This window comes from Xenopus tropicalis, chromosome 10 (genome assembly GCF_000004195.4).
Source record: "Xenopus tropicalis strain Nigerian chromosome 10, UCB_Xtro_10.0, whole genome shotgun sequence".
NCBI lineage: Eukaryota > Metazoa > Chordata > Amphibia > Anura > Pipidae > Xenopus > Xenopus tropicalis.
Window position 1 is genome coordinate 25,682,018 of NC_030686.2, and position 26,266 is coordinate 25,708,283.

Genomic DNA, 26,266 nt, shown 5'->3' on the forward strand with positions numbered 1-26,266 from the left:
CACCCACTCTCTTTAAGAAAATACTCAGCTGTTACCTTCTGGAGCACTAAGACATTATTTTGCCCAGTCCTGCGCTTAAGGGCAAATGCCCATACCTGATGCACTCTTACCTTCCAGTTTGTGCCTGTATGTTACCCAACCACTCAGATTGTAAGCTCTACGGGGCTGGGACCTCCTTCCTACTGTGTCTCATACCACATGGTACTTATATATATATACATATATGTATTTATTGTATTTATTTATTATATCACTTGTCCTCCCTGTGTGTAATTTTGTATTCTGTAAGACTGTACAGCGCTGCGTACCCTTGTGGCGCTTTATAAATAAAGTTATACATACATACATACATACATACATACATACATACATACATTACTTTGCTAACACTGGCATCAATAGTAATGTGATCATCAGGGCAACCTAGTCTTGTTTCATCCAAACCATGTCAAAATCAGGTTGCACAGAGATACTGTTGGTTTAAAGTTTAGAAAGGATGAAAAGGAGGAGCTAGATGATATTCTGTCCCAAGTTGAAGTCTTTGGTTTCAGTTTTTTTCAATGAACCAATATTATCCCCCGTGCTATTCTTCATCCTCATAGGAGCTCCACTGGGGCTTTATACTTTGAAACTCATAACTACTATAACATCAAAATACCCTTTGAGTTACATAGAGGAGCACAAGTTCAATGCAAATTGCTAAAAATGATTGGTTGGCAAACTCACAGACAATATTAGGTGGTGCTGGGTTTTTTTTATGGTTATCCATATTACAAAAAGATCATGTATCCAGAATACCCCAGGTTCCAAGCATTCTGCATAACAGGTCCCATACCTGTGCTAATCTGTACTTAATTGTTAGTAAAAGAAGAAACAAAAAAGATAACAGCAGAAAATAACTAACCATATCAAAAATGTTGTGCTGCTAACAATAAGGGAAAGCGTATGTTATAAAAGAAACAAGAGAGCCTTCACCATCAAGAGAGCCTAGTATGTTTTAGACTACAACTGGGGGATGCAATTCGAAGTTGAAAACTAAAAGGTAATGTAAGGACTTGTTATAGAATGGGTACTAGACACATGAGGGCTGATTCACTAAAGTGCGTTAAAAGGTGCGCTATTTATAGCATGCATTAAAAATTCACGTCTAATTTTTCGCTGCTTGATGCACGATTCACTAAAAGCATACTTGTGTTAATTTACACACGATGCTGCTTGCGTTATTTAAGGCGCAAAGACTATTTTTGTGCGGTATTTGATGGAACGCGCGCTAATCAACACATTGCGCACAAATAGTTACCGCGTGCGAAAAAGCGCACGCCAAATATTAGCCACACACGGCATTACTTTCGTAAAACTTCTTTTATGAAAATGACCATTTCCCTGCAAACTGGCGGCTGCATCACTCTAGAGCCAACACAGACTTGAATAAATCCCACTGCAAAGTCCATATTGTGTTGCCAAAAGCTCATGAGCTCAAGCTTTTCTATAATTACCGCCTGCCCCAAATAGGTGTTAATTTTCGCACGGACTAATGCGATATTTAGCGCATCTAAGTTTTTGTGAATCATGCGTTAGTGTTATTTCTGTGCGCAAATTAACGCAATGCGGTAAAATTAACACATGTGGTAGCGCGAAATTTAACGCACGCGATATGCAACTTAACGCATGCGTTAATACTTCAGCGAATTAAGCGTTTTTTTTTCCGCATCAATTTTAACGCAAAAAAGTGCAATAAAACTTATCGACCTTTAGTGAATCAACCCTATGGAATTGATTTTTGATTTTCATTCAGTTTGGAGTGAAGGAGATTGTCTTGACCAGGACCACACCCCTAAATGCATTGAAGCAACTGCCATGTGATTGGTTGATTAGATATTTGCATTAATGAGAAATTGAACAGGTGTTCCTAATAAACCTTTAGGTGAGTGTAAAGGCTGTATGTCTAACATAATAACCAGAACACTACTCCCTCCTTTTAGCTCTCTAAGCTGTTAGCAGTCAGTAACCAATCAGGGACTTGAGGGGGGCCATATAGGCCATAACTGTTCAGTAAGTTTGCTTACACTGAACTGTTCTTTTAAGGCCTTACACCAAAACACATCTAATGATTTAATGTGTAGAGAAGATCTTTCTACTGCTTTGTTTCTGCATTGAAGTTTGGTATTGAGGCAGCTGGCTTCAGAGAACCTTGTAACCTTATATCCCAACACTGGATAAGTTGAGTTCAGGCCGTGATTTACTAATATGTACAGAATGTATCTGACTATAGTAAGACCTACAGGACTTAATATACAGTATAGTATAGTAGGGAGAGATGGTATCTATAGTAGCAGTGGGGGGATAATAGCCTCTGGGAAGGGACTGTGGCTGTGGGATAGCAGGTATAGTAGGGAGAGATGGTGCCTATAGTAGCAGTGGGGGGATAATAGCCTCTTGGAAGGGACTGTGGCTGTGGGATAGCAGGTATAGTAGGGAGAGATGGTGCCTATAGTAGCAGTGGGATAATAGCCTCTGGGAAGGGACTGTGGCTGTGGAATAGCAGGTATAGTAGGGAGAGATGGTGCTTATAGTAGCAGTGGGGGGATAATAGCCTCTGGGAAGGGACTGTGGCTGTGGGATAGCAGGTATAGTAGGGAGAGATGGTGCCTATAGTAGCAGTGGGATAATAGCCTCTGGGAAGGGACTGTGGCTGTGGAATAGCAGGTATAGTAGGGAGAGATGGTGCCTATAGTAGCAGTGGGGGGGATAATAGCCACTTGGAAGGGACTGTGGCTGTGGGATAGCAGGTATAGTAGAGAGAGATGGTGCCTATAGTATCAGTGGGGGTATAATAGCCTCTGGGAAGGGACTGTGGCTGTGGGATAGCAGGTATAGTAGGGAGAGATGGTGCCTATAGTAGCAGTGGGATAATAGCCTCTGGGAAGGGACTGTGGCTGTGGAATAGCAGATATAGTAGGGAGAGATGGTACCTATAGTAGCAGTGGGGGGATAATAGCCTCTTGGAAGGGACTGTGGCTGTGGGATAGCAGGTATAGTAGAGAGAGATGGTGCCTATAGTAGCAGTGGGGGGATAATAGCCTCTGGGAAGGGACTGGGGCTGTGGGATAGCAGGCATAGTAGGGAGAGATGGTGCCTATAGTAGCAGTGGGGGGATAATAGCCTCTGGGAAGGGACTGGGGCTGTGGGATAGCAGGCATAGTAGGGAGAGATGGTGCCTATAGTAGCAGTGGGGGGATAATAGCCTCTGGGAAGGGACTGTGGCTGTGGGATAGCAGGTATAGTAGGGAGAGATGGTGCCTATAGTAGCAGTGGGATAATAGCCTCTGGGAAGGGACTGGGGCTGTGGGATAGCAGGTATAGGAGGGAGAGATGGTGCCTATAGTAGCAGTGGGATAATAGCCTCTGGGAAGGGACTGTGGCTGTGGGATAGCAGGTATAGTAGGGAGAGATGGTGCCTATAGTAGCAGTGGGATAATAGCCCCTGGGAGGGACTGGGGCTGTGGGATAGCAGGTATAGTAGGAAGAGATGGTGCCTATAGTAGCAGTGGGGGGATAATAGCCTCTGGGAAGGGACTGTGGCTGTGGGATAGCAGGTATAGTAGGGAGAGATGGTGCCTATAGTAGCAGTGGGGGGATAATAGCCTCTGGGAAGGGACTGGGGCTGTGGGATAGCAGGTATAGTAGGGAGAGATGGTGCCTATAGTAGCAGTGGGGATAATAGCCTCTGGTACAGGTATAACAGAGTATCATGACAACAGTAACACACTATTTCCATGGGCCTCAGCCTCAATTGCTTCAGTTGTTCATAAAAGTCAAATCCCTATTCAGGTTAGACAACAGTTGAAGGTCCATATGTTGCTTAAAGGCTTCCATAATTTTTCATGATTTGTAAAATAGCCAAAAAAAACAAGCCTTGCTGCAAGTTTTCTTTTATTTTAGTCACATTAGTATATTGATTGATAAGCAATGCTCACTCAAAACAAAAAAATACTTTTTAAATCTCATCAAACCATTCCTAACAGTTCCAGGTTATTTCTATTTTCCCCATACCTTGTTCATCATAGTACCACTCCGGTTTAGATATTGTGAAATAATGCCTTTTTTTTTAACATACCTAATCCCAGCTGAATTAAAAACTGGGGCAAAATGTAAAATATCGGAAAAACAGCTTTGACATCAACATCCGCTGGATATTTGACATTCTCCCGTGTGTGTTTTTGAAACGTCTGAATTTAATAATTACTTTTTTTTGCGAAGCAGAGACACGGTAAACAAAATATTCCTGTTTATTGGCAGGATTATAAAGGGAGCCCCTACAGTAAACAATCGACGTACCAAGAGAATGTCACTAGCAATACTGCTCAACACTTGAACATGCTAGACACATATGGAATTAACTATATAGCAGTTATGCATATTCCCGATGTACGCCCAGGGGGAGAGAAGTACAAAACAGTAATCAGGCAAAGCTTTAGTCATTGAAGACAATAATGTATACTCAAATTGCAATTACTGCTACATGAAAAGTATTTTGTCGATTCTGTCTTGTAGACTAATTGAGATTTAGATTTTTGCAGACTCCAGTATAATTAAGATAGTCGAAAGGTCTTGTTCTAATTATTTCAAAACGGTTTGCTGCAAGGCTTATTTTCCCCTCCCTCTCGCCCCGTCCTGGATGGATGGATGGAAGAAGGAACCGAATGAACCAGATGATTAAGGCTCGGTAAAGGTAAAGACCCCAAGGCAGGCCGATACAAGAATTTAACCCTTAATTTGTTAGTAAACAGTAGAGTTAAAAAAAAAAATTTAAAAGTTCTACACATAATGAATATGAACATAACAGATAAATATTTCATGCTGAACTAGAAATAGCATCTCAACAAATAGTTCCTGGCCAGTTAAACTTTACTTTTGATGACAAGATGCCTTTTCTCTGCTAAGTGTCATTGTTTTATGTGGCTTAATGTAGTTTGAAAAAAAAGCTGTCATTCTTACTCACCAAAGCAGTCTTGGGTTGGGGTGCACAGCCCGAGAACTGTAGCAAGGGGAGACAGATACTACTACATAGAGAAACTAATACCCCAAGTTAGGGACAAAAAGCTTTTTTTAGCAGAATAAAATAAGTTTGTAGAGGGGCCTAATTCCAACTGTATATTGAAACACCAATCCCTTATGGATACAGTATAGTGAAATATATGTGCACAACCCTTCTGATTCTTGGAATTGTCTATTTAAGCCACACCCATTATTTCCCGACAAAAGTGCTACCACGTCATACAATGACATTCTTGACAAGTCCATGATTCTTACTGTGTGGCAACAGTTTCGGGAAGGCCTTTCCTGTTTATACACAGCAATGTCCCCATGCTCAAAGCAAGGTCTCTACAGCATTGGTTTCCCGAAATGGGAGTGGAAGAACTTAACTGACCGGCCGAGATTCCTGACCTCAACCCAGCTGAACACTTTTGAAATAAATTGAAACACTAATGCAAGCCAGAAGGGATCTCCTAACATTGCCACCAAATCCAACCAACAATGTTGCAACATCTATTAGAAAGTCTTCCCAGAAGAGTAGAGGCACTTTAAGCAGCAAAGGGAAGAGCTGCTTCAGTAGAGGCTCTTTGGCTGCAAAGGGAGGACCAGCTTCTTATTGGTATTAATATGAATACCCTATTCATGCATGGTACTTCTAACAAACTTGTGCAAATACTGCCCCACAATGCCAATACCAGTATTTTGCTCGGTGATTTCTGACATATGAAGTTGCTGAGAACAAAGCCAAGCAACATTCAGTGTGCCATTAAGACTTATCCCTGATGCTTTCAGTTACTTTATCTCTTGTCCAAGTTTTCAAATAACAAATGCAAATAAATAACTATAAGTCTGCCTGTCACCATGTCTGTACTTACCCACTTACTCATTGTTTTTGGTATTCATGCTGGCATTCAATGCCAGGGACACTGGCATTTAAGGGGATCTATCGCGAAAATGAAAATTTTATATAAGCTCCATCTTACTGAAATAACAAACTTTCTAAATATAATTAATTAAATAAAGAAAGTTATTCTTCAGTATCTGACTCTCAGCAGCCTGTCAGTCTTCATGGTCTCTTCATGCTGAGGTCTGGGTCAGATTTGATTAACAGGTAGGTCTAATGCATCTTTTGGGGGGGCTCCCTTGCCTAGCAGATCTTTTTGAGCTAACCTAAATAACCAACTCAAGCACACACAACAGCTAACAAAATAACTGACCCTGGCACACACCCTCATGTTCCCTTATAGGAGGGCCGCTTTAGTTGCGCTGTAGAAGTCAGCCTCCACTTAGTACTCCATGTTTTCAGTGTCAATAACAAAATATTGTATTTTTTAATAAAATATGCTCCTCTGGTTATCAGTATAATTGACTTTAATAACAGTGCCTGAATAGCTCCTTAGACCAGGGAGGGCACAAATCCCTTTGGGTGATATGGAAAGCAACAGCCGCCTAATAACCAAGGCATTTGCCGCTGGCAAAACTGTAAATTTTACAACAAAACTGCACCAGTCAAAAAAGTTCATTTGTCCCTAGCAGCTGGATATTATTATGGTGACTGGCCGGGGGTGGGGGGGTGGGCTATCCTTGGTTTAGTGGCTTAATGGTGGTCCTGAAAGCAACTTGGCCTCAGCAGGTGGAAGACCAGAGGCATAGCAGCTTCCATAATGATGGGTTTGGAGGTTGGCAGAGGAGCCCCGCTGAGCCCCAGGGGTGGAATGGGCAGTGGGTTACCAAGTATACCTAGGGGCCTGACGAGGGGCAAAGAGCCTGGGCTGAGGACTTTGAAAGAAGGCAGGAACCATGCTACAGGCTCAGTTTATTGTTTACTACAATGTTGGGGTACAAGTGATCCACAATAGTCCAGTGTTGTGATATAAGTGGTCTACAATAACATATGTTCATTGTTATTGTTAATAACAACTGTGTCTTTTTCTGTTATTGTGTGCCAATTCTTGACTTGTAAACCAGCAGCAACAAGCTTTTGGAAAATGTCTGCAAAAACAGTGGTTTGCTCAGTTATGCTTGTAATTTGGATGGTGTTTTGGAAAGGTTGAACTCTGTGGACTTATGTTTTTTTTTTAACCTAATATACTGTGACAGTGCATGGATTTCAAATATCAGTAGTAGCGTCAAAGATATAAACTGCTTGAAATAGACTGACATCAATGGATTCGCCAAGAAACATCTCTCGTTAAGTATGTTTGCCTTTTATTCAGGGCGGCACTGCAGACATTCTTTCTAAGCACATACATTTAAGAATGTCGCTATTAAAATGTGCAGTTAAGTTAATGCCGATCTGGCCTCTGCTTCTGCAATTACATTCCGAGTTTCCTACCAAATAAGCTGGACACAGAGGAAATATTTCTTGGGAACACGGAGAAAAAACTCTGCTGTTTTCATTATGTCCATCACTAGCTATTATTGTCCTTCAAGTTTCTTCACAGTAGCTCTCAGACAATTCATGGGCTGCATATCTGTGCTTTCTATTAACTAGGCAAAGGCTCTTTGATCTGTGGGCTTTTTTCCAGTCTGCAGAGATTATTAGACCATCTGTGGTCTCTGCGGTGATTATAATAATATTTTGTACACTAACTGTAAGTTCAGCTGCCGTAACTCTTTCTACATTGCCACACATACATATACTAATATTGCCCCCCCTTCACCTACACTGTGCCTCTCTTACTGTTCTGCATTCAGTGCCAAACTGAAAGAACACCATTAAAATATCATGTAGATATTTGTGCCAAAAAATATATAGAGTGAAGAGCTGAAAAGTAGGGTAGAGCTGAAATGTAAAGTAGAGCTGAAAATAGGGTAGAGGTGAAAAGGTTGTAGTAACTTTAGTTTTTGGATAGAATTGTTTCACTTGTTGTTTCTTCATGACCCTCCAACTGTCCTTTAACCTTAGAATATAATTTCTATTACTATAATAGAATAGATAGCCATCAACCGAACAAACGTTGAGCAGTGACAGGAAGACCTTGGAGACAAAAACCCTAAAATAGGGCACTGCCCATTCAGTAGTTTAAGGATTGGTGGCAGGTGGATCGTTTGTTTTCTGATTTCCTTTAGGGGCAGAAGAGGAAAAATGCCCCGTGTGCCATAACAGGCCTACTGAATGCCAAACATTTAGATTACTGCAACGTCTATACCGGGGCTAATTGCATCTTATTGCCAATACTGAGAAGCAAACTACAATTGTCTGGTTAACGCTAATACCCAGAATGGATATTTTTTTATATGAAAAAACGTATATTTTATAAAGCCATTTATACATGATAATTTGATAATATTATGGCTAGTTAATGACATTATAATTCTGTATATATGAAATGAGTATCTGACATTATCCAGTCTGATCACATTTCCCTTGTCTCCCTAGTGGAATGGAGTTGCTGCTCAGATTTCTCTTCCATCACTGGGGAAATAATCGTGGATAATCTTCACTCCTTAAAATGTACAATTGCAGGCCTCAAAATGGTAAGTGCTAGACCACTGGAATGGCTCTTAATCTGTTCAAATCATTCTTCATACCAGTCTCTTGGCAACAGTAGTTATGTGTTCTGCTATTGGCCAGAACAATTACTTATTAAACTTTATTTGCCTGGTATATGTGAGCTAGAAAACAAGGGTAGAGGCAAGGAGGAACTGTAATATAATTCACATTGATCAGAAAAGGACAGTGTTCTTTTAAGAAAGAAAGCTGTTGCTCAGTTGATCTTGTTCTAATCCCCATTAGGGTGAAAGGTGTTAGAAGGTAAGTAAAACAAATTTAAATGGTGTATAACTCTTTTCCTTAGAATTTTGAGAATTTATTCCTTTAGTATTTTAAGGCAGAGAATTAAATTATTATTTTTTTTTTATATGAGAGCTTAAGGGAAAATATATCCCCTTTACTGACATAAACTCATTCAGTTGGGCTTTTGTAGAAGGTGCATAAACACTATCTGAACTTCAGAAATAAATATAAATTTATATTTTTACACAAACATACCGTACTCCACAGATTAAAGGAAACCATGACTGATAGACTCTCTTTGGTTCATGCATACCATTTCCCAACCTCCCTTAGGCTCACAGTGTAATACAACCCCTCCCTCACCTGGTTCCATTGGGGATTCTGCTTTCCAGAAAATCAGTGCGCTACCCCCTATAGATTTTAAGGTGTAATGTTTTATACAGGTCTAGAAATCAGCTGTAGATTGTGTATACTGGTCAGCTGTTTAAAAGAAAATATCTGATCTTGGTTACAATTCCTCAGCAACATTGTGTTTTTTAAATTGTATTATGCCTACAATCCCACTCTCTGTAACCATAAATAACATACTCTATATAACTCTAATTATGAATAAAGTGCTTTTCTTTAGGATTGCCAACTCTGGTGCTATTTAAAGGGCCATTTGGTCACCTTTTCTAGCTGGTTACAGATTATGGGAAAATGTAGGGAGTTGCCGCTTCTGTACAGAGTATCGTGGATGGCACCATTAGGTTGGTTGCATAGCCATGCCTTCTGACCTGCTCAACTCTGCATTGGGGGTAAAGAGGACCCTGATTATTGGAACATCCTGTCTAAAAGGAGGTACAAGGCACATGGTGAGGGGTCGGCAAAATCAGGAGTCAGCGATACATGTGGCATTGGGTATTGCACTTAGAACGTGGCAGTGGCTGATCGTGTATTAGGAAAGAATGGTAGATAGTTAATAACCCAAATTAAAATTGTGGCTAAACAAGCTACAAACACTAAGGGCCAATTCACTAAAGGTCGTTAACGCTTAACGCATAGTTTTTTGCACTAAAAAGTGTTTGATAATTAAGTACAATTCATCAAAGTGATTTTGCCTGCGTTACTACTCATATCTCATGCGCCCAAAAAATGCATTATCGCAAAGCGTTATTTGCATCGCATTGCGGTAATTATCAAATAGAAATAATACCAACGCATGATTCATAAACACATATGAAGCGTTAAACGCATAAAATATTGCGGTTATCTGTGCTAATATTAACACCTACTTGGAGTAGGCGGTATTTAAAAAACATTGCAGGGTCATGAGCGTTTGGCAAGACAACATGGGCTTTGCAGTCGGATTATTGTTGGCTTGTGAAGAAGAAGATCAAGTATGTGATTGCCCCTAGAGTGATGTATCGTAGAGTTTTCAGGGAAATGGTAATTTTCAGAACGCTAGTTTTGAGAAAGTAATGGTTACGTGCGTAATAGTGTGTGCTAATTGTTAGGGTTCCTGACCGCAGACTAAATTTAGTAATCCGTGGGAGCCCTCCTGCCAGGACAAAGACGTAATTATGGGAACAAGAAGGACACGACCATGATGGAAGTTCTCACTTGTTCAGTTTATTCTTACGTGCTCATAGTATTTATACCCCTTGTGTACGTGCAGACAAAGAAATCATTATAACATTAGCTTTAGAACAAAGATGGTCTATTTCATTATCTTCAGAGATGGCCTTGGAGGATGGCTAATGTGGGACAGGAATTTTAAGGAGGACACAAGGAGTAGAAGTTGCGTCAGTGCATAGATAAGATTATATTTCGTAAGGTGCAAGCTGTGCCCTTGCAACTATTATGGGATGTTCAAGCCTTGCTGGTTGCTGTTACAAAATGGAGATACATTTCTAAAATGGAGTATGATATGCTAAGCATCAAAGTGTATCAAAGTTATCAAAATACATGCATTTATGAATATATGATTATATGAATATGAGAATATAGGATATTATATCAAACCTCACACTAATATTGCGTGCTACGAAATAACGCATAAATATATCGCATGGTTTCAAATATTGCTAAAAAAATGTCATCACCAGATAAATAACAACAATAACATTGCTTCTTAATTCAGACAAGTGTCCTTTTAGTGAATCGATGGTTAATTCCCAAAATATAAGAAGTGATAATATTTTTATCGCATGCAATAAATATCACTAGTTTTTTCGGACTTTAGTGAATCAGCCCCTTTAGCTGTTATTGAAGTGAAAGCCATCTCAAAATTCTAAGGAAAAGAGTTTTACACATTTAAGGGCACATTTACAAAGGCACGAACGCTCCGAGTGTATTTTCGCCAATTTTTTCAGGCGTCTGCACGACTTTTTCGTACGGCACATGACTTTTCGGACGTTTGCACGAAAAAATCGGAAAGGTTTTACTGCTCGGATCGCCAATATGATATTATCGTGACTAATACAATTTCTTCGTAAGCATTTTCGTGATATTTGTGACCTTCCGAAATTTTTGTTTCCAATGCGATTTTTTCCCATTCGTGATTCGGATTCGTGGAATAGTAAATGTGCCCCTTAGTTTTGTTTGACTTTTTGGTCATGCATACCTTCTAACACCTTTCACCCTAATGGGGATTAGAACAAGATCAAGTGAGCAACCGCTTTCTTTCTTATAAGAACACTGTCCTTTTCTGATCTCCATATGTTTACAGCAAATTATATTAGGGTTCCTCCTTGCCTCTAACCTTGTTTTCTAGCTTACAAAATTCTGTGCTGTTTACAAAAGGTAGATACTAATTTGCGCCATATTAGCACAAGGCGTGTCAGATGCTAATTAGTTGGTGTTCCACTATTGCAATGGAATTTTGTAAAGCACTGCATTGTGGTTACAAACCAGGGTGATTTGAATCTGAAAATTGCACTGCATTTGTAAATGAACACCACAGTGGTCTCTTAAGGAACACATTAGCCTCCCTGTCATTGAACATTTAAGGACTGAGCTTTCAGGCAGCTTATTGAATGTAAGGTGCACCTTACAAAAGCTGTGTCTGAAGATCTAATGCTAGCACTTGCAGGGTGGCCTTAGGGCATTGTGCACAATATTCTCTTTTCTCTCCAGCACATTTGACCCAAATGAGAGTTGGGATTTCTAGTGTAGAATATGCAATTGCCCTCTCCTGCACTAAAAACTGAGATTTTAGGTGAGTTATTGATGCCCCAGGTCAAGTTCTTTTAAAAGAATACTGATTATTTATCTCCTTAACTTACTTTTAGATTTTACCAAGGCACAAAATATTTTCAGAATAGAACGGTGCCGTTCAATTAAAAACATATTATTTGTGCCTGAGCAATATCGATATGGCGTAGACTTTACTGATATATGTTCTGCACCCCATTTATTTCATTTGGGAAAAGGGTGTGAGCCTCTGGGAAAATTGGTAGTGGCTTTGTGAAAAGTACTTTCTTAATATAAGGCTATTTTATTGTTTACAAATACACATTTTATGGTACAGGTATGGGATCCCTTATCCGGAAACCCGTTATCCAGAAAGCTCCGAATTACGGAAAGCCTGTCTCTCATAGACTCCATTATAATCAAATAACTGAGAATTTTAAAACTGATTTCTCTGTAATAATAGAACAGTACCTTGTAATTGATCCTAACTAAGATATAAATAATCTTCATTGGATGCAAAATAATCCTATTGGGTTTAAATAATGTTTTATTCATTTTTTAGTAGACTTAAGGTATGGAGATCCAAATTACGGAAAGACCCCTTATCCGGAATACCCTTGGTCCCGAGCATTCTGGATAACGGGTCCTATACCTGTACTCGAGTAACTACTTTGTCCCTGGTAAAACAGCAGTACTGTCATGCTTTATGGATGGGGACCTAGATACAATAGAGAAAGAGAAAAAAAAAGCACCGTAACTGTTCTTTCACTTCTCCATCTATATTTTTCAGTCTAAAGAACTACTGAATGCCATATTTATATCCAGCTTTAAACCGTGGTTTGGAATTTAATTAAACCTTACTTCCCTCACCACGAGGAACCACCTCCACTGCTTCGAATGAAAGTTCTGTTCCTCTAGTTCAGGGGTCCCCAACCTTTCTTACAGTCACAATGTAAAAAGATTTGGAGAGCAACACAAGCATCATAAAATGAAAAGGATGTGGCAAATAAGGGCTAAGATTGGCTATTAGCCAGCCTCTATGCACACTATCAGCTTACAGGAGGCTTTATGTAGTAGTAAATCTTGTTTTTATTCAACCAAAACTTGCCCCCAAGTCAGGAATTCAAAAATAACTCCCTGGTTTGGGGGCACTGGGAGCAACATGTTGCTCACGATCCACAGGTTGGGGGTCACTGCTTTCGTTGGAAGGGGAGGCCTCTGTTGCGTTGATCTGGTGGCTCTGTAAAATATTTTTGCCAACCTTATTGGGATAAATAAGGATTGTAAAAAATGTTGCCCATCTGACCTAAACCCCTACAAAGATCAGCCTGTTAAAAAATGGATATATCAGCAATTTGAATTTTATCCCACTATATCTTGACCTTATCTTAAGCTCAGAATATACTAAAGTAATTCTTCTCTGACCAATAACGTCATCTTTCAGCTAAAGCCCCTAACTTCTTATCACTTTTCTTGCACTGAGTTTTACCCAAGAAAGTCTGGATTGGGAAATCATTTTTCACTGAACTGTTTGACTTCTTTTTCTTTAATCCACCTCACAGTTATGCTCGCATCGAGCACCCTAAAGCCAGTTTTAGCCACGTCATTTAGTACTTTGTAGCTGACAGATGTTTTAATGCCAAGTGGCTCAGTTTCAAACTCAAGGTCAGAGTTAAGGGTTAGGTTACCATTACCAATAGGGCATGAAAGGAAATCTGTTCTAGGGACTGATATAATCTAAGCTATCCACATCATTTGGGTGATTGATAAGCTGAGTCGTATTCCTAAAAGCGAGGAGTCACGCGACTTCCTAAGTCATATTTAATGAGTTCCTCCTTATTTGCAAAGTCTGCTCTAGGGCTAACTTGCTTATATTGGGTAAATGTTGCATGACTAATGGTTAATCCTAGCATAAATCTAAGGCTGTGTCTTTTCTCCATCTCTGTTATTTATATTTTGCCAAATGGTCATTTTTATATTTCAGATTTTCAGTATATCGCCATTTATCCTAAAGTAATAGTTAAGACCCAAATGAATTATTAGTATCTGGGTTATGGTCTTCTATATTGTCCAAATGACCAACATTGCAACTGCTCAATGCATCACTGATGTAAAATGACAGCCTGTTTGTGTTCCGTTGTGTTCCACCTACCCGCTAGGGTTCTTATAACATTTATATATAACTGTGTTATTAAATTCACATTTAACTCAAATAAAACAAAAGCTGCATCTACGTTGGAACATTAAACTAATGCTGACCATATTCAACCTATAGCCTGGGTATAAAATACCCCATGCTCAATGCTCCCGTCAGCAACCATCATTTTACTCAAAACTTCAAAAATGCTCACTTGGCAGGGTTGCTGACACGGGTGTACAAACCCCAGGCTCTACACTTGTGGGTCAGCCAGTACATAAAACATAAACAAAAGCGAACTTAACAAGTGGCCCGGGTGTGTTGTCCTGAGCCCGTTACTAGGGGTTGTGCAATAAGAGATAAAGACGATAAACACTCCTTCTACCACTCGTGATTATCTCATCGGCTTTTAAACAATATAGCCAGTAATATTTTTAAGAAGAGGTAGAAGGAGTGCTTGCTGTCTTTATCTTTTATTTCATTCACATCCTAAATCACATAGCAATCCAAGGGGGTGGGGGGGGGGGTCTATAACTTTTCACAAAGGGGTTTATTTATTATAAATCAAAAAACAAAAGCAAAGATCTGATTGGTTGCTTTGGGCAATATCACCAGTACTGTTGGCTTACTCACTACAATAAATTTGCTCCAGAATGAAATATGCTTCTGACAACAGTAAGATGAGGCAGATAGATCTACATTATTCTTTTCTACCACAATTTACCTTACTGAGCTGTGTTTTGTTGTTTTTTCCAGGGCCATATGTATTATGTTCAAGTTTCTGCTTGCAACATGAAAGGCTGGGGTCCTGCAGAAATTTCCAACCCACCTTATGCTGCTCCTTCCAGTAAGTAGATTTGAGATAATTAAACCACCATTGAGCTCTGCCTGTAGAGTTTACATGGATTTTGGGGGTGTTAGAAAATGAAAATTGCTTGTATAAAGTTGTGTATAAAGTGCCACAAGTCCAAAAACATCATGAAGACACCATGGTTCCATCTGTCAATGTCTGTAAGGTGGAACTGAAATCATAGACATTTATATGAAAGATAAGTGGTGGGTAGCTAAAGGGTTTTGTTACAGTACAATGTAATTATGATTTAAGATGAACATAGATGTTTAGAAAATAAAAGCAAACCATTGGTCTTGCAGGCTGATCCTTCTTATTTGTAGTTTTGCATTTTACTACAGTTATTCTGCCAGGGGAAAGACCAAACCAACATCCATTGCCAGTTAATAGGATGAGGTATTCAAAGTCATGGATGTAGGATGTTCATAAAAGTAAATAAAACAAAATCTACCCACATATCTTTCTTCCACTGTTTCTCCCAAGAAGACTCTTGTCTTAGATATGTGTATGCCAATCTTGACATACTGCACAAACTTATATGATTCCTTACAGTATAATTCAGTAAATAGTACTGTTCAGCCATATTTGCGGACAAAGAAACAGTTTATTGACCACTTCCAACAATGGAAGAAAGTTTGCGAATTGTGTTGTTTGCGACAGTGCGCAATGTATGTAATAAAACTTCTTAATCGGCCCATGTAGGGGCAGAAACGAGGGGTCTGCCCGACCGATACCTGGCCTGAAATTTGCCAGATATCGATCAGCCAGGTTAAAAGATTCAGTTGGATCGGGGACCACATCGGCTCATTGATGCGGTCCCCGAACCGACTGCCCCATTACCACCAATATAATTTGATCGTTTGGCGGAATTAGCCTACACGCTCCCTGATAATTAACTTGTATGGGAACCTTTATTTGTGTTTTCTGTTTGCAACTTTTAAAACATTCCCCCATAAGCCATTTGAGTGACGGACATAGCAATATGGAAGGTTCTTCAGAACAATAACCAAAAAACCCTGTCCTATTGATTAGAAGTAACAGTTTGTGATCCAATAAACTATGGTTAGTTCTTCACAGAACTTATTAATAATTGTACATACACATTTGTTTTTTTTTGTTTGTTTTCTTTATTTTTTTATCCTAATGACACAATGTCCTCCACTAAAGATGGAGATTTAGGATTTTATCCATGACAAACTGATTATAAATGACAGTGCTATGAATATATTTTTTTTTTCAGTTTTTTGAATGTTAACCACCTTAATCACCTCTTCTACAGCGTAGGAAACTGAACAATAGGGAGAAAAGAGCTAAATTCATAACTGTGGACCAATTGCATTGTTCCAAGTGGTGGGAACAATGTGCTACTAAATCAATGTCTCTGGCATTTAAACATTTGAAACAAAACAGCGTAATTGTGCTTTTGTTCTGTTTCACTCAAGCGATATGAACTACATCTATGCTTTTGCCACAAACAAAAGAAATATGTAAGAGCTATGGCTATTTAATATGAATTGTGGATTTGCTCCATGCAGGGATAGCCTATAATTCAATGTTAGAAGCAGGAGATATTTGTAAAAAATCAAACATATTCAGCAGAGCTTTCCAGCTAAAATGTCAGCTGGTGGGTTTTAGAGACAAAGAAAAAATACTAAGACAATAGTGTGCAGCTTATTAATGGTCATCATTATGGATGACATACAAACACCAAAGATGGTGCAATGCAGCTGATTCACATCAAAGTGCATCTTTAAGCATGAGAAAAAAAATCATCTGCAATTATGGAAAAATTCTTGCATTTTGGTAAAGAATGCAGCAACTTCAATATTCTATACTGCACTTTTTCTCCTTAATGAACCCTTTGTTACCTATAAAAAATACAGGCATTCTTGGGACCAGGGAGTGTGTGAGTTCTCTGGTGTAGCAGGGCACACTGTGCATCACCAGCAACTCTGCTGCACCAGGGACCAAATGGAGCAGACCCTACTGATGCACCCAGCCCACATTGTGTGCTTAATGCACGATTCATTTCACAAGAAATTACGTTTTTTTTTATTTTTATATGAATTAAGCATACCCTACCTACATACGTGTTCCAAGGCCATATTTGTTTCCCATGCTATGTGCACATGAACCTTTGTGCTTAAAACCTTTCAACAATTTGTTGTGATTTATAATGCTCCAAATATTCTGCTGCACTATACATAAAAGGGTGTATAGATATACATCAGAGCGATTTGACAAAATTGGAAATCTGGGCAATGAGGTTCAATGTTGATAAGTGCAAAGTTATGCATTTTGGTAGAAATAATATAAACGCAAACTATCTACTGAATGGTAGTGTGTTGGGGGTTTCCTTAATGGAGAAGGATCTAGGGGTTTTTGTAGATAACAAGTTGTCTAATTCCAGGCAGTGTCATTCTGTGGCTACTAAAGCAAATAAAGTGCTGTCTTGTATAAAAAAGGGCATTGACCCAAGGGATGAGAACATAATTTTGCCCATTTATAGGTCCCTGGTAAGGCCTCACCTTGAGTATGCAGTGCAGTTTTGGGCTCCAGTCCTTAAGAAGGATATTAATGAGCTGGAGAGAGTGCAGAGACTGCAACTAAACTGGTAAAGGGGATGGAAGATTTAAACTATGAGGTTAGACTGTCAGGGTTGGGGTTGTTTTCTCTGGAAAAGTGGCGCTTGCGAGGGGACATGATTACTCTGTACAAGTACATTAGAGGGGATTATAGGCAGATAGGGGATGTTCTTTTTTCCCATAAAAACAATCAACGCACCAGAGGTCACCCCTTTAGATTAGAGGAACGGAGCTTCCATTTGAAGCAGCGTAGGTGGTTTTTCACGGTGAGGGCAGTGAGGTTGGGGAATGCCCTTCCTAGTGATGTGGTAATGGCAGATTCTGTTAATGCCTTTAAGAGGGGCCTAGATGAGTTCTTGAACAATCAGAATATCCAAGGCTATTGTGATACAAATATCTACAGTTAGTACTAGTGGTTGTATATATAGTTTATGTATGTGAGTGTATAGATTGGTAGGTGTGGGTTGTGTGTGCTGGGTTTACTTGGATGGGTTGAACTTGATGGGTCTTTTTTCAACCCTATGTAACTATCAGACATATACATACAAAAACTGATCAATACAGAAAGTAGAGGGATTTACTACTTACTACAGCTTTCAGTTTAAAACAAGGACCCCAACCTTTTTTGGTTGTGAGCCACACTCAGCTGTAAAAAGTGTTGGTAAGCCACACATGCATGAAAAGTCCCTTGAGGATGCAAAATAAGGGCTGTAATCGGTTATTGGGACTCCTATGTGGACTGCTGGGAGGCTCTGCTTGGAGTAAAACTGTGTCTCTATGCTTCCAAAACTTGTTGGGCACCTACTTTAAGCCCACTGGGAGCAACATCAAAGGGGGTGGTGAGCAGGAGCCATTGGTTGGGGGTCACTGGTCTGTAAGGATAAGGGTTTGAGACACATTTGATCCTGATCCTGTACAACAGCGCATTAAGTAATCATTTGTTTGGGGGTCATCCCTTTTTTTCAAGAAATGTTTTCAACTACACCTTCCTATATCCAGGGTCGGACTGGGCCACCTTGACACCGGGAAAAATCCCGGTGGGCCCCGGCGGCCCAGACCCGACCCTTGCGGCGATCCCCCTGCCCGAACGCTCCTGCCCCGATGCGTTATATTTATGCGCTCGGGGAAGGTCGTCGGGTGGGGGGCCTTGCGAGGGGGGTTAGGGGGGGCCCTGCGAGGGGGGTTGGGAGGGCCCTGGGGGGGGGTACGCTATGGGCACGGGCCCCGGTGGGCCCTCCACACCCCAGTCCAAACCTGCCTATATCTAAATAATCTCCCATCCTTCTACATGTTGCATGATTCCTGGGGCAGTGATGATCAGAATGACATACTGGCTCCTAAGTAATCAGATGCTGACAGCTCCGTGGCTGTCGCCAGCACTTTTTAAGCTATCAGATCTGCTATCAGATCAGAGGCACTTTAACAAATGTGTCTCTGTTTCTCTGAAATCCTCCCTTCCAGTAGAATAGTGAAAGCAAGTTACAAAGAAAGGTAGCCACCAATACCTTCTCATTAATGTCAGATAACTTGCAAATGCAAGCAAGGACAAATTCACAGTGGGGCTGAAGGCGTTTAAGTTTAAGATTGGGCCGGTCATGTAATAGGTAAAAGTCTTGCATTTGTGCTTTTTCTATTGAGGTAAGTGTGGCTGAACCTGTATGTATTGGCACCAATGGAAATTGTGTTCAGTGTTCATAATCCTGTGGAAAAGTGCCCACTCAAAAGATTAGCCTGACCAGTGCGAATGTAATTATTGTTGTTTCTGTGTTGACCCATCAGTTAAAAAATGGCAGATACATAGCAAACATAGCCATTTCAGGAATTCTTACCCTTCTTAAAAAGTGGTGTCAAACAGATTGACATCTTCCCAAACAACCCATATTGCTGGTGTTCTCACCTAATCAATTATAGTAACATTGCGTGGAATAAAACGTCCAGTGTTTTTTACATAATTCCCAGGGATATGGGTGATTTAAGTGTCAAGAGGAGAAGAACTCCCACAACCACAACATGTGCCATAGGCCTTAAATGGTAAGAAAGAAAAGTCAAACCTTTTTATAAAAATGTTATTTAAACATATTCATCAGTTCAACTGCAGAGCACCCTCCAGGACTGTGAGTACTTGTGAATAGAGAAATCAGAATTACCCGCAGAGACATTTAAAAAGTAAAGACTGATCAATAAGAAAACAATTTTCCTTTAAACACTAAACCGTGTTTGGTTTCTGGCTGATTACTTGCCGAATGGTTTCAGCTCGAGCAGTAGCAGTTTTATGATCCTGAGCTTTAGAATCACCGGAAGGCTTTCTATTAAGCGCTTTTATGGCGGGCTTGTCATCAGGTAATCTGACAGCACATTGTTTCGGTGTATGCATAGCCTGGGGGTAATGACATTTCTTTTCATGTCCCTTCCCAGTGGAAATGAAGCCCTTTCAGATACATAAAGTGTGTTGATGGTATATTCTCTATGGTAATTAGCATCTACTTTGCTGTGTTCAATACAGTGTCACGTTGAATAAAACCTTGATCACCTTGTCATTGTGTTTTACAGAGCAGGCATTGCTTAATCTCATGCACGGGGTGACAGCCACCCTCTCCTAAACTATTGGGATAAGCCATGTTTCATCCTTTGGCAACATGCTGCAATCATCTCACCCAACTTGCACACACAATAGTTCAGCTTTCTATTAAAGGGCAAGTAACACCAACGTAAATATACCCTATGCTTATGAATACCCTTTGATTAGGGCTAATTAAGAATTTTATTCTTATATGATTATATTAAGATGTTTCCAAAATGTATTCAATTTTTCTCATCCCACAGTATAATCTACATTAAGATTAATCAAGCATTAACCTGAACCAAATCCTGTATTCGGGGCATCCCTAAATATTATATGTACAAATAATTTTTATGTGGCAGAATAACTGAGAGGGGCCTTACATGCCCTTTCTGAAGTCTCAACTCAAGGCATGTAAGGCCCAAAACAGCAGTAAGTCTGCATTCCTCTTTTATGAATTCATTTGTGGATATACAGGTATCGGACCCCCTTATCTGGAATACCATTATCCAGAATGTTCTGAATTACGGAAAGGCCCTCTCCCATAGACTCCATTTTAATCAAATAATTTACATTTTAAAAAATGGTTTCCTTTTTCTCTGTAATAATAAAACAGTACCTGTACTTGATCCCAACTAAGATAGAATTAATCCTTATTGGGGGCAGAACAGCCCTATTGGGTTTATTTAATGGTTAAATGATTCCCTTTTCTCTGTAATAATAAAACAGTACCTGTACTTGATCCCAACTAATATATAATTACCCCTTATTGGGGGCAGAACAGCCCTATTGGGTTTATTTAATGGTTAAATTATTCCCTTTTCTCTGTAATAATAAAACAGTACCTGTACTTGATCCCAACTAAGATATAATTACCCCTTATTGGGGGCAGAACAGTCCTATTGGGTTTATTTAATGGTTAAATGATTCCCTTTTCTCTGTAATAATAAAACAGTACCTGTACTTGATCCCAACTAAGATAGAATTAATCCTTATTGGGGGCAGAACAGTCCTATTGGGTTTATTTAATGGTTAAATGATTCCCTTTTCTCTGTAATAATAAAACAGTACCTGTACTTGATCCCAACTAAGATTTAATTAATCCTTATTGGAGAAAAAACAATCCTATCATGTTTAATTACTGTTTATTTTTTTTTAGTAGACTTAAGGTAGGAGATTTAAATTACAGAAAGGCCGTTTATCCAGAATAGCCCAGGTCCTGAGCATTCTGGATAAGGGGTTCCATACCTGTACTGTCAGACTTACGGGATGTCTATGAGGATTGATGCACTTTAAAAAAAAATATAACTACTATCATTCATTTCACCTTATACTGACAGTGCCAGGGGCCCACCAAAAATTAGACCTGGGTCCACTCCCCAAACTATTTTTCATCCTCTATATTTTCCTAGCTTTTTTATCTTTACATACTATAATCTATTCTTCTATATATTTCGTGGTTTGTTCCCATAGAAAAATAAGTAATGACCCTGAATTGGAACAAATTGCTAGAAGCAGGAGGGCTCACTGATGCCTGGGCCTACTGGGAATTTTCCTGGTATCCCTGTGGGCCAGTCCAACGCTGTGTACTGATAGTGAATATAATATGCAGAACCTTTGGAAACAATGGTCCTGTTAGTTTGAATAAAGGCTGAAGCAGTTAACCTGTGTGAAGGTGCTCTCCTCTTTTTCTGCGATATTCCAAAAGGCCAGGTGGTGAGCCATTGGGGATTGATGCATTGTGCCGTGTGAGCAGTAAGGCTGAGCGTTTATATATTTATTTTTTGGTCCTGTTAGAGAATAAATGGTTATCTGTGACGCAGATATCAGAAAGTAAGCAATAAACTGAGCAAAAGTCAAATGTACGTTCTAAAATGATTGTGAATTTTTTATGACTTTGTGGCTACACTGTGTTGACCAAAAAAAGTTGGTTATAAATTGTCCCATTGCTTGGAAATCTGTGTACTTTCTACTTCAGCCAATCAGCTCATGGGTTATGGGTTGATTGTTTTAGAAACAGCACACATGCCATAACTCTCATCTGTTCTTATTTTGTGGGATGTTCCAGAATTGAGCATCTAAAAAGAAGCAGAAAAACAGAAAATGATTTAGGGTAGCAGCTAGATGTATGGACTTGACCACTGATGATGATTTAATGGAGGTATAAAAGTCCTATAGAGAAATGTTACATATGATAAAATAGAATTCATAAATATTGTTCCTGTAATCCCAGCAACTTCCTCCCACATCTGTGACTATAGGAATAAACTATACCTTTTCCTCTTGTTTTTCTAATGAAAATATACTTTGGATGAATAATCATTTTTCTATTTACATTTTATATATTATATATTTATTTATATATTATTTTGCTTTTTAAAAAAAAAAAAAAAAATCTCTATATATATACTTGTAGTTCTAGCCATGCCTTGGCTTCCACTGGCTCAGACTGGTTAGCAACTTACTATCTTCATAGACCTACTCTTGTGTTCTATTCCCCTTATAATCAGCCAGAAGGAAGAATGGCTTACCAGTTCAGAGGGTGGGTCTTTTCAAGTTATAAAACAGTAGCTTTACTGGTTCCATGCCTTCCTTCCAAGGAGCTTGATAAGCAATCAACATGCTGTGAAGCCTCAGCCTAAAATATGAAATGTAATACTTTCAGCATATTTTGCTAATGCTATTTAAGCAAATCTGGAAATAACTAAGGTGGAAGATCCAATAAAAATTCCATTGGCTGCAGAGAAAACTGTCAGAAAACATCCTAGCACTTTGTAGACATCCCACAGATTCCGGAACATGATTAAAGATTTTCATGTCAAAGTCTTGGAATCTCCATTCCTCACTCTTAGCCAGGAGCTAAAAACCTAGGATAAGAAAAACGCAAATAAATAAAAATGAGCCAGTTTATGGTGTGCTGAATTGCACCTGATTTCATTACCTGCCGCCAGTTTCTGTCGACAGATTAGGAAACGTTTGCTCGCAGCACAAAGACATGTTGACATTTATGGTTCACTTTGCAGACAAGATTCCCTTTAATGGGAAGAAATCTTTATTATCTACATACCTTGCAAATCGTGCATTTCTTAGCCAAAGAGACTCATGTTGCATGATAATAGATTCCCCCTCCCCCCCCCCCAAAAAAAAACCCCAAAATTTCCAATGTCAACGTGAGTTAAGGTCAATGTATGTTATGCGTTAACGTGTAAAATCATGCAATGTTCATAGAAAAAAACCATCAGTAAATATGATACACATCTCCATTACTACATGCTATTAATAGGTTTGTATGTTCATCTGAAGATCCATGACTAGGTGTTCTTTTTGCATCATTTTGTGTGCCGGCACCTATTCTTTTCTGGTTTGCTGGGGGAGTGCTGTGTCCCCAAAGGTCCGTGCACTAGGTTGGATTGCTAATAAAGAGGCCTGTAAATTTCCTTGCTAGTTGTTCTTTTTGACCAGACCAGTGATGTTTCTACCAACATTTGTGTTCCCTCTCTCTCTCTGAATATACACGTATGGACACTTTGAGATATAATCATAGCAGCTTATCTGATCCTATTGGATTGCATTTAATCTGTCTTGACTGAAAAGTTCAACCGCCAATGATACATGGCTAGGACATTGACAGATGCAGAAATGAGATGGGCTGCAAGTCCTGTTTAGATTGATCAGTGCTATTGGACCATCTGCATGGAAGGCTATATCTTCTAATACCCAACCTTCACACCTGCAGAGATAACTCCACAGATGGCCAGTGCATAGCCACCTTAAAGAGAATTGATTTGGCTAAAGTAACAATTTGCATGGCTAAGCCAAATAAATAAGACTCTTGTTCATGCCGTTGTGATCAATCTCTTTTTAAGGGGAGTAGAGAGAATTATTTTTTAGACCACATTCTTACTGTCTTCTAGGGTTTCTAATAGCCACCTTTTATAATATGCCTTTAATGCACCTAAATGTAAGTTTTTACTATAGGTAGTGATAACCACCTTCCCCATGTATATTTCTGTAATGTGATGCACCCTGGGTTCTGGTGATCTGGTTTCCCTGATATATCCATGACAATTATGTACTGAGGGACACCAGAATACATGGCTCATGATGTATAATGTTCTACACACACCAGTACCTATTTCTCTCCCTGTGTAATTTCCAGTAGATGCCAGGACCAATTGAATTCACTGTATAATGTGCTATAGAACCCAGTTCACTAAAAAAATCTATATTAAATGAAGCATCTGAAGTATAGATAAAGGTAAAAGCCCAATTTAACTCCTATTATTGTTTAACAGACTGGAAAGACTACGATGGCCGAGATTTTAGGCACAAGGGACAAAGTGAGGCATTAGAGCGTCTTCTCCAGCAGGTCCGGGCTGTTCATCAACATTACAGCTGTCGAGGTAAGAATAAAAGGGTCTAAAATATTCCCACCATTTTATGGGAGAATGTGAATAGAAAAAAATATGTACAAAGTAAACAAATTTTCCTCTGCATGAACTGGTTTTTTTTTGTTTGTTTTATTATTTGTGCCTTTGCACATTGTATGTTTGGAATTTTTCAATTTTTATTACCTTCTGCACAAAAACGTATACCTTAAGGCACCATTCCTAAGTCATTGACTTTAATAGTAGTAACTTATACTTGACATCCCTATGTTGTGGGAACACTGTTCTTTCCCTTCTGGAGGCCAGTCTTCCTGTTTTACACATGGGCTTTTCTTGTCTCGTCTTGGCCCTGTGAGGTATTAAACTTCAAAACGTATGTCCCAGTTCAAGGATACAGGTGGATAATGTTGAAGGGTAGCCTTACATGCAAAAATTTTTGTCTTACGTACAAAGAATGGTTATGAAAGCATTTAAACTACTGGAATATTTAAGGAGAAGGAAAGGTAAAAACTAAGTAAGCTTTATCAGAAAGGTCTATGTAAATACAGCCATAAGCACTCACAGAAACGCTGCACTGAGTCCTCTATCAAAAGAAACACAGGATTTCTTGTCTCCTTTTTTGTAAACTTGTTTTTGGGTATCAGACTTCCTCTCTCAGAAAAATCCTTCATTCCCAGGACCAGAGTCTGCGCAGTTCTCTCCTCTCTCCCTTCTCTTGCTCCCCCCTCCCATAAGAACTCATAAAACTCACTCCCCCTACTAGCCTCTAGAGCTGCAAGCAGGAAGCTAGGAAGGAAATGGCAGCTACTATCTTAAACAAATGAAGAGAGTTTCTACGGCTCTTTACTCAGGTATGGTAAAGCTTTCTGCAGAATAAATATATTGTTCTAGGTGGCACTAATGTGGCGAATCTATTGGCAGTAAAATGCCAAAAGGACCTTCCTTTTGTATGCTCTCCATTTATAGAATAAACCATTTTATTAGTCAGGTTGCCAAACAGGCAGATGGTGTACCAGTGGTTGGTCTAAACAGTTTGATACAATTGATTGTTTGTTCGCCAGGCCAACAATTAGATCATAGAGTTCATGAGCAGAGCCATAAGATATTAACCTCATTTGAGGTTTTGCACTCTGCCTAATCAACATCTGAACAAGTCTTTGTCAGATCTGTTTGGAACTCATTTAAGTCCCTTACATGGGACAGTCAGCATCCAAAGTCTGCCCATAAATGTGCACCTTGTAGTAGATGTGTACAGATTTTGAAGAGGTCTGAAGAATTGTCTTCTTCCATTCTTCTTTCTGCTCCAAGATGTCTTGCACTGGACAACATATAAAATAAACTATATCTGCTCAGTGATTTTGAGTCAGGATATGTACATACCCCCTTTCTTCTCTGTGCTGCTCATAAAGACATGTTTAATGAAGGGGTGAAATGCGTTACAGAAAAGCTAGAAAGTTTTTTTCATCTTATGAAATGTCATTGGATGGTATCAGACATAGTCAGAAAGGCTCAAAGGAAACAGGAAACTATGGTTTGTTTTCATAGAAGTATTAGCTTTCTTTTAAAGCACTTTGTCTCTTTCAAAATCTCTAGTAAATATTATTATGGCTGTCTCATAGAATTTAAAGAAACTTTTCTTAACAGAGAAGACAGTTTTAGTCCCATCATCTGCACCTACTGATAAGAAATGGATTCTGCCCGGTAGATATTTATAGAAGACTGCATGGCAGTTTGTTGATGTAATGCTTTGTATACCTTGGTATAAGCCTTTTCTTTCAACCTATTGTATATCATCT

General features: G+C 39.3%; 1 protein-coding gene across 1 annotated transcript in view; it reads left to right on the top strand.

The window, feature by feature from the left end:
- ankfn1 (ankyrin repeat and fibronectin type III domain containing 1) overlaps positions 1-26,266 on the top strand; it is a 212,044-nt gene that overhangs the window by 80,221 nt on the left and 105,557 nt on the right. Inside the window, exons 6-8 of the mRNA XM_031894809.1 lie at positions 8,420-8,517; positions 14,844-14,934; positions 24,378-24,485. Of these exons, the coding sequence (XP_031750669.1) occupies positions 8,420-8,517; positions 14,844-14,934; positions 24,378-24,485 (297 nt within the window). The remainder of the gene's footprint in view (positions 1-8,419; positions 8,518-14,843; positions 14,935-24,377; positions 24,486-26,266) is intronic.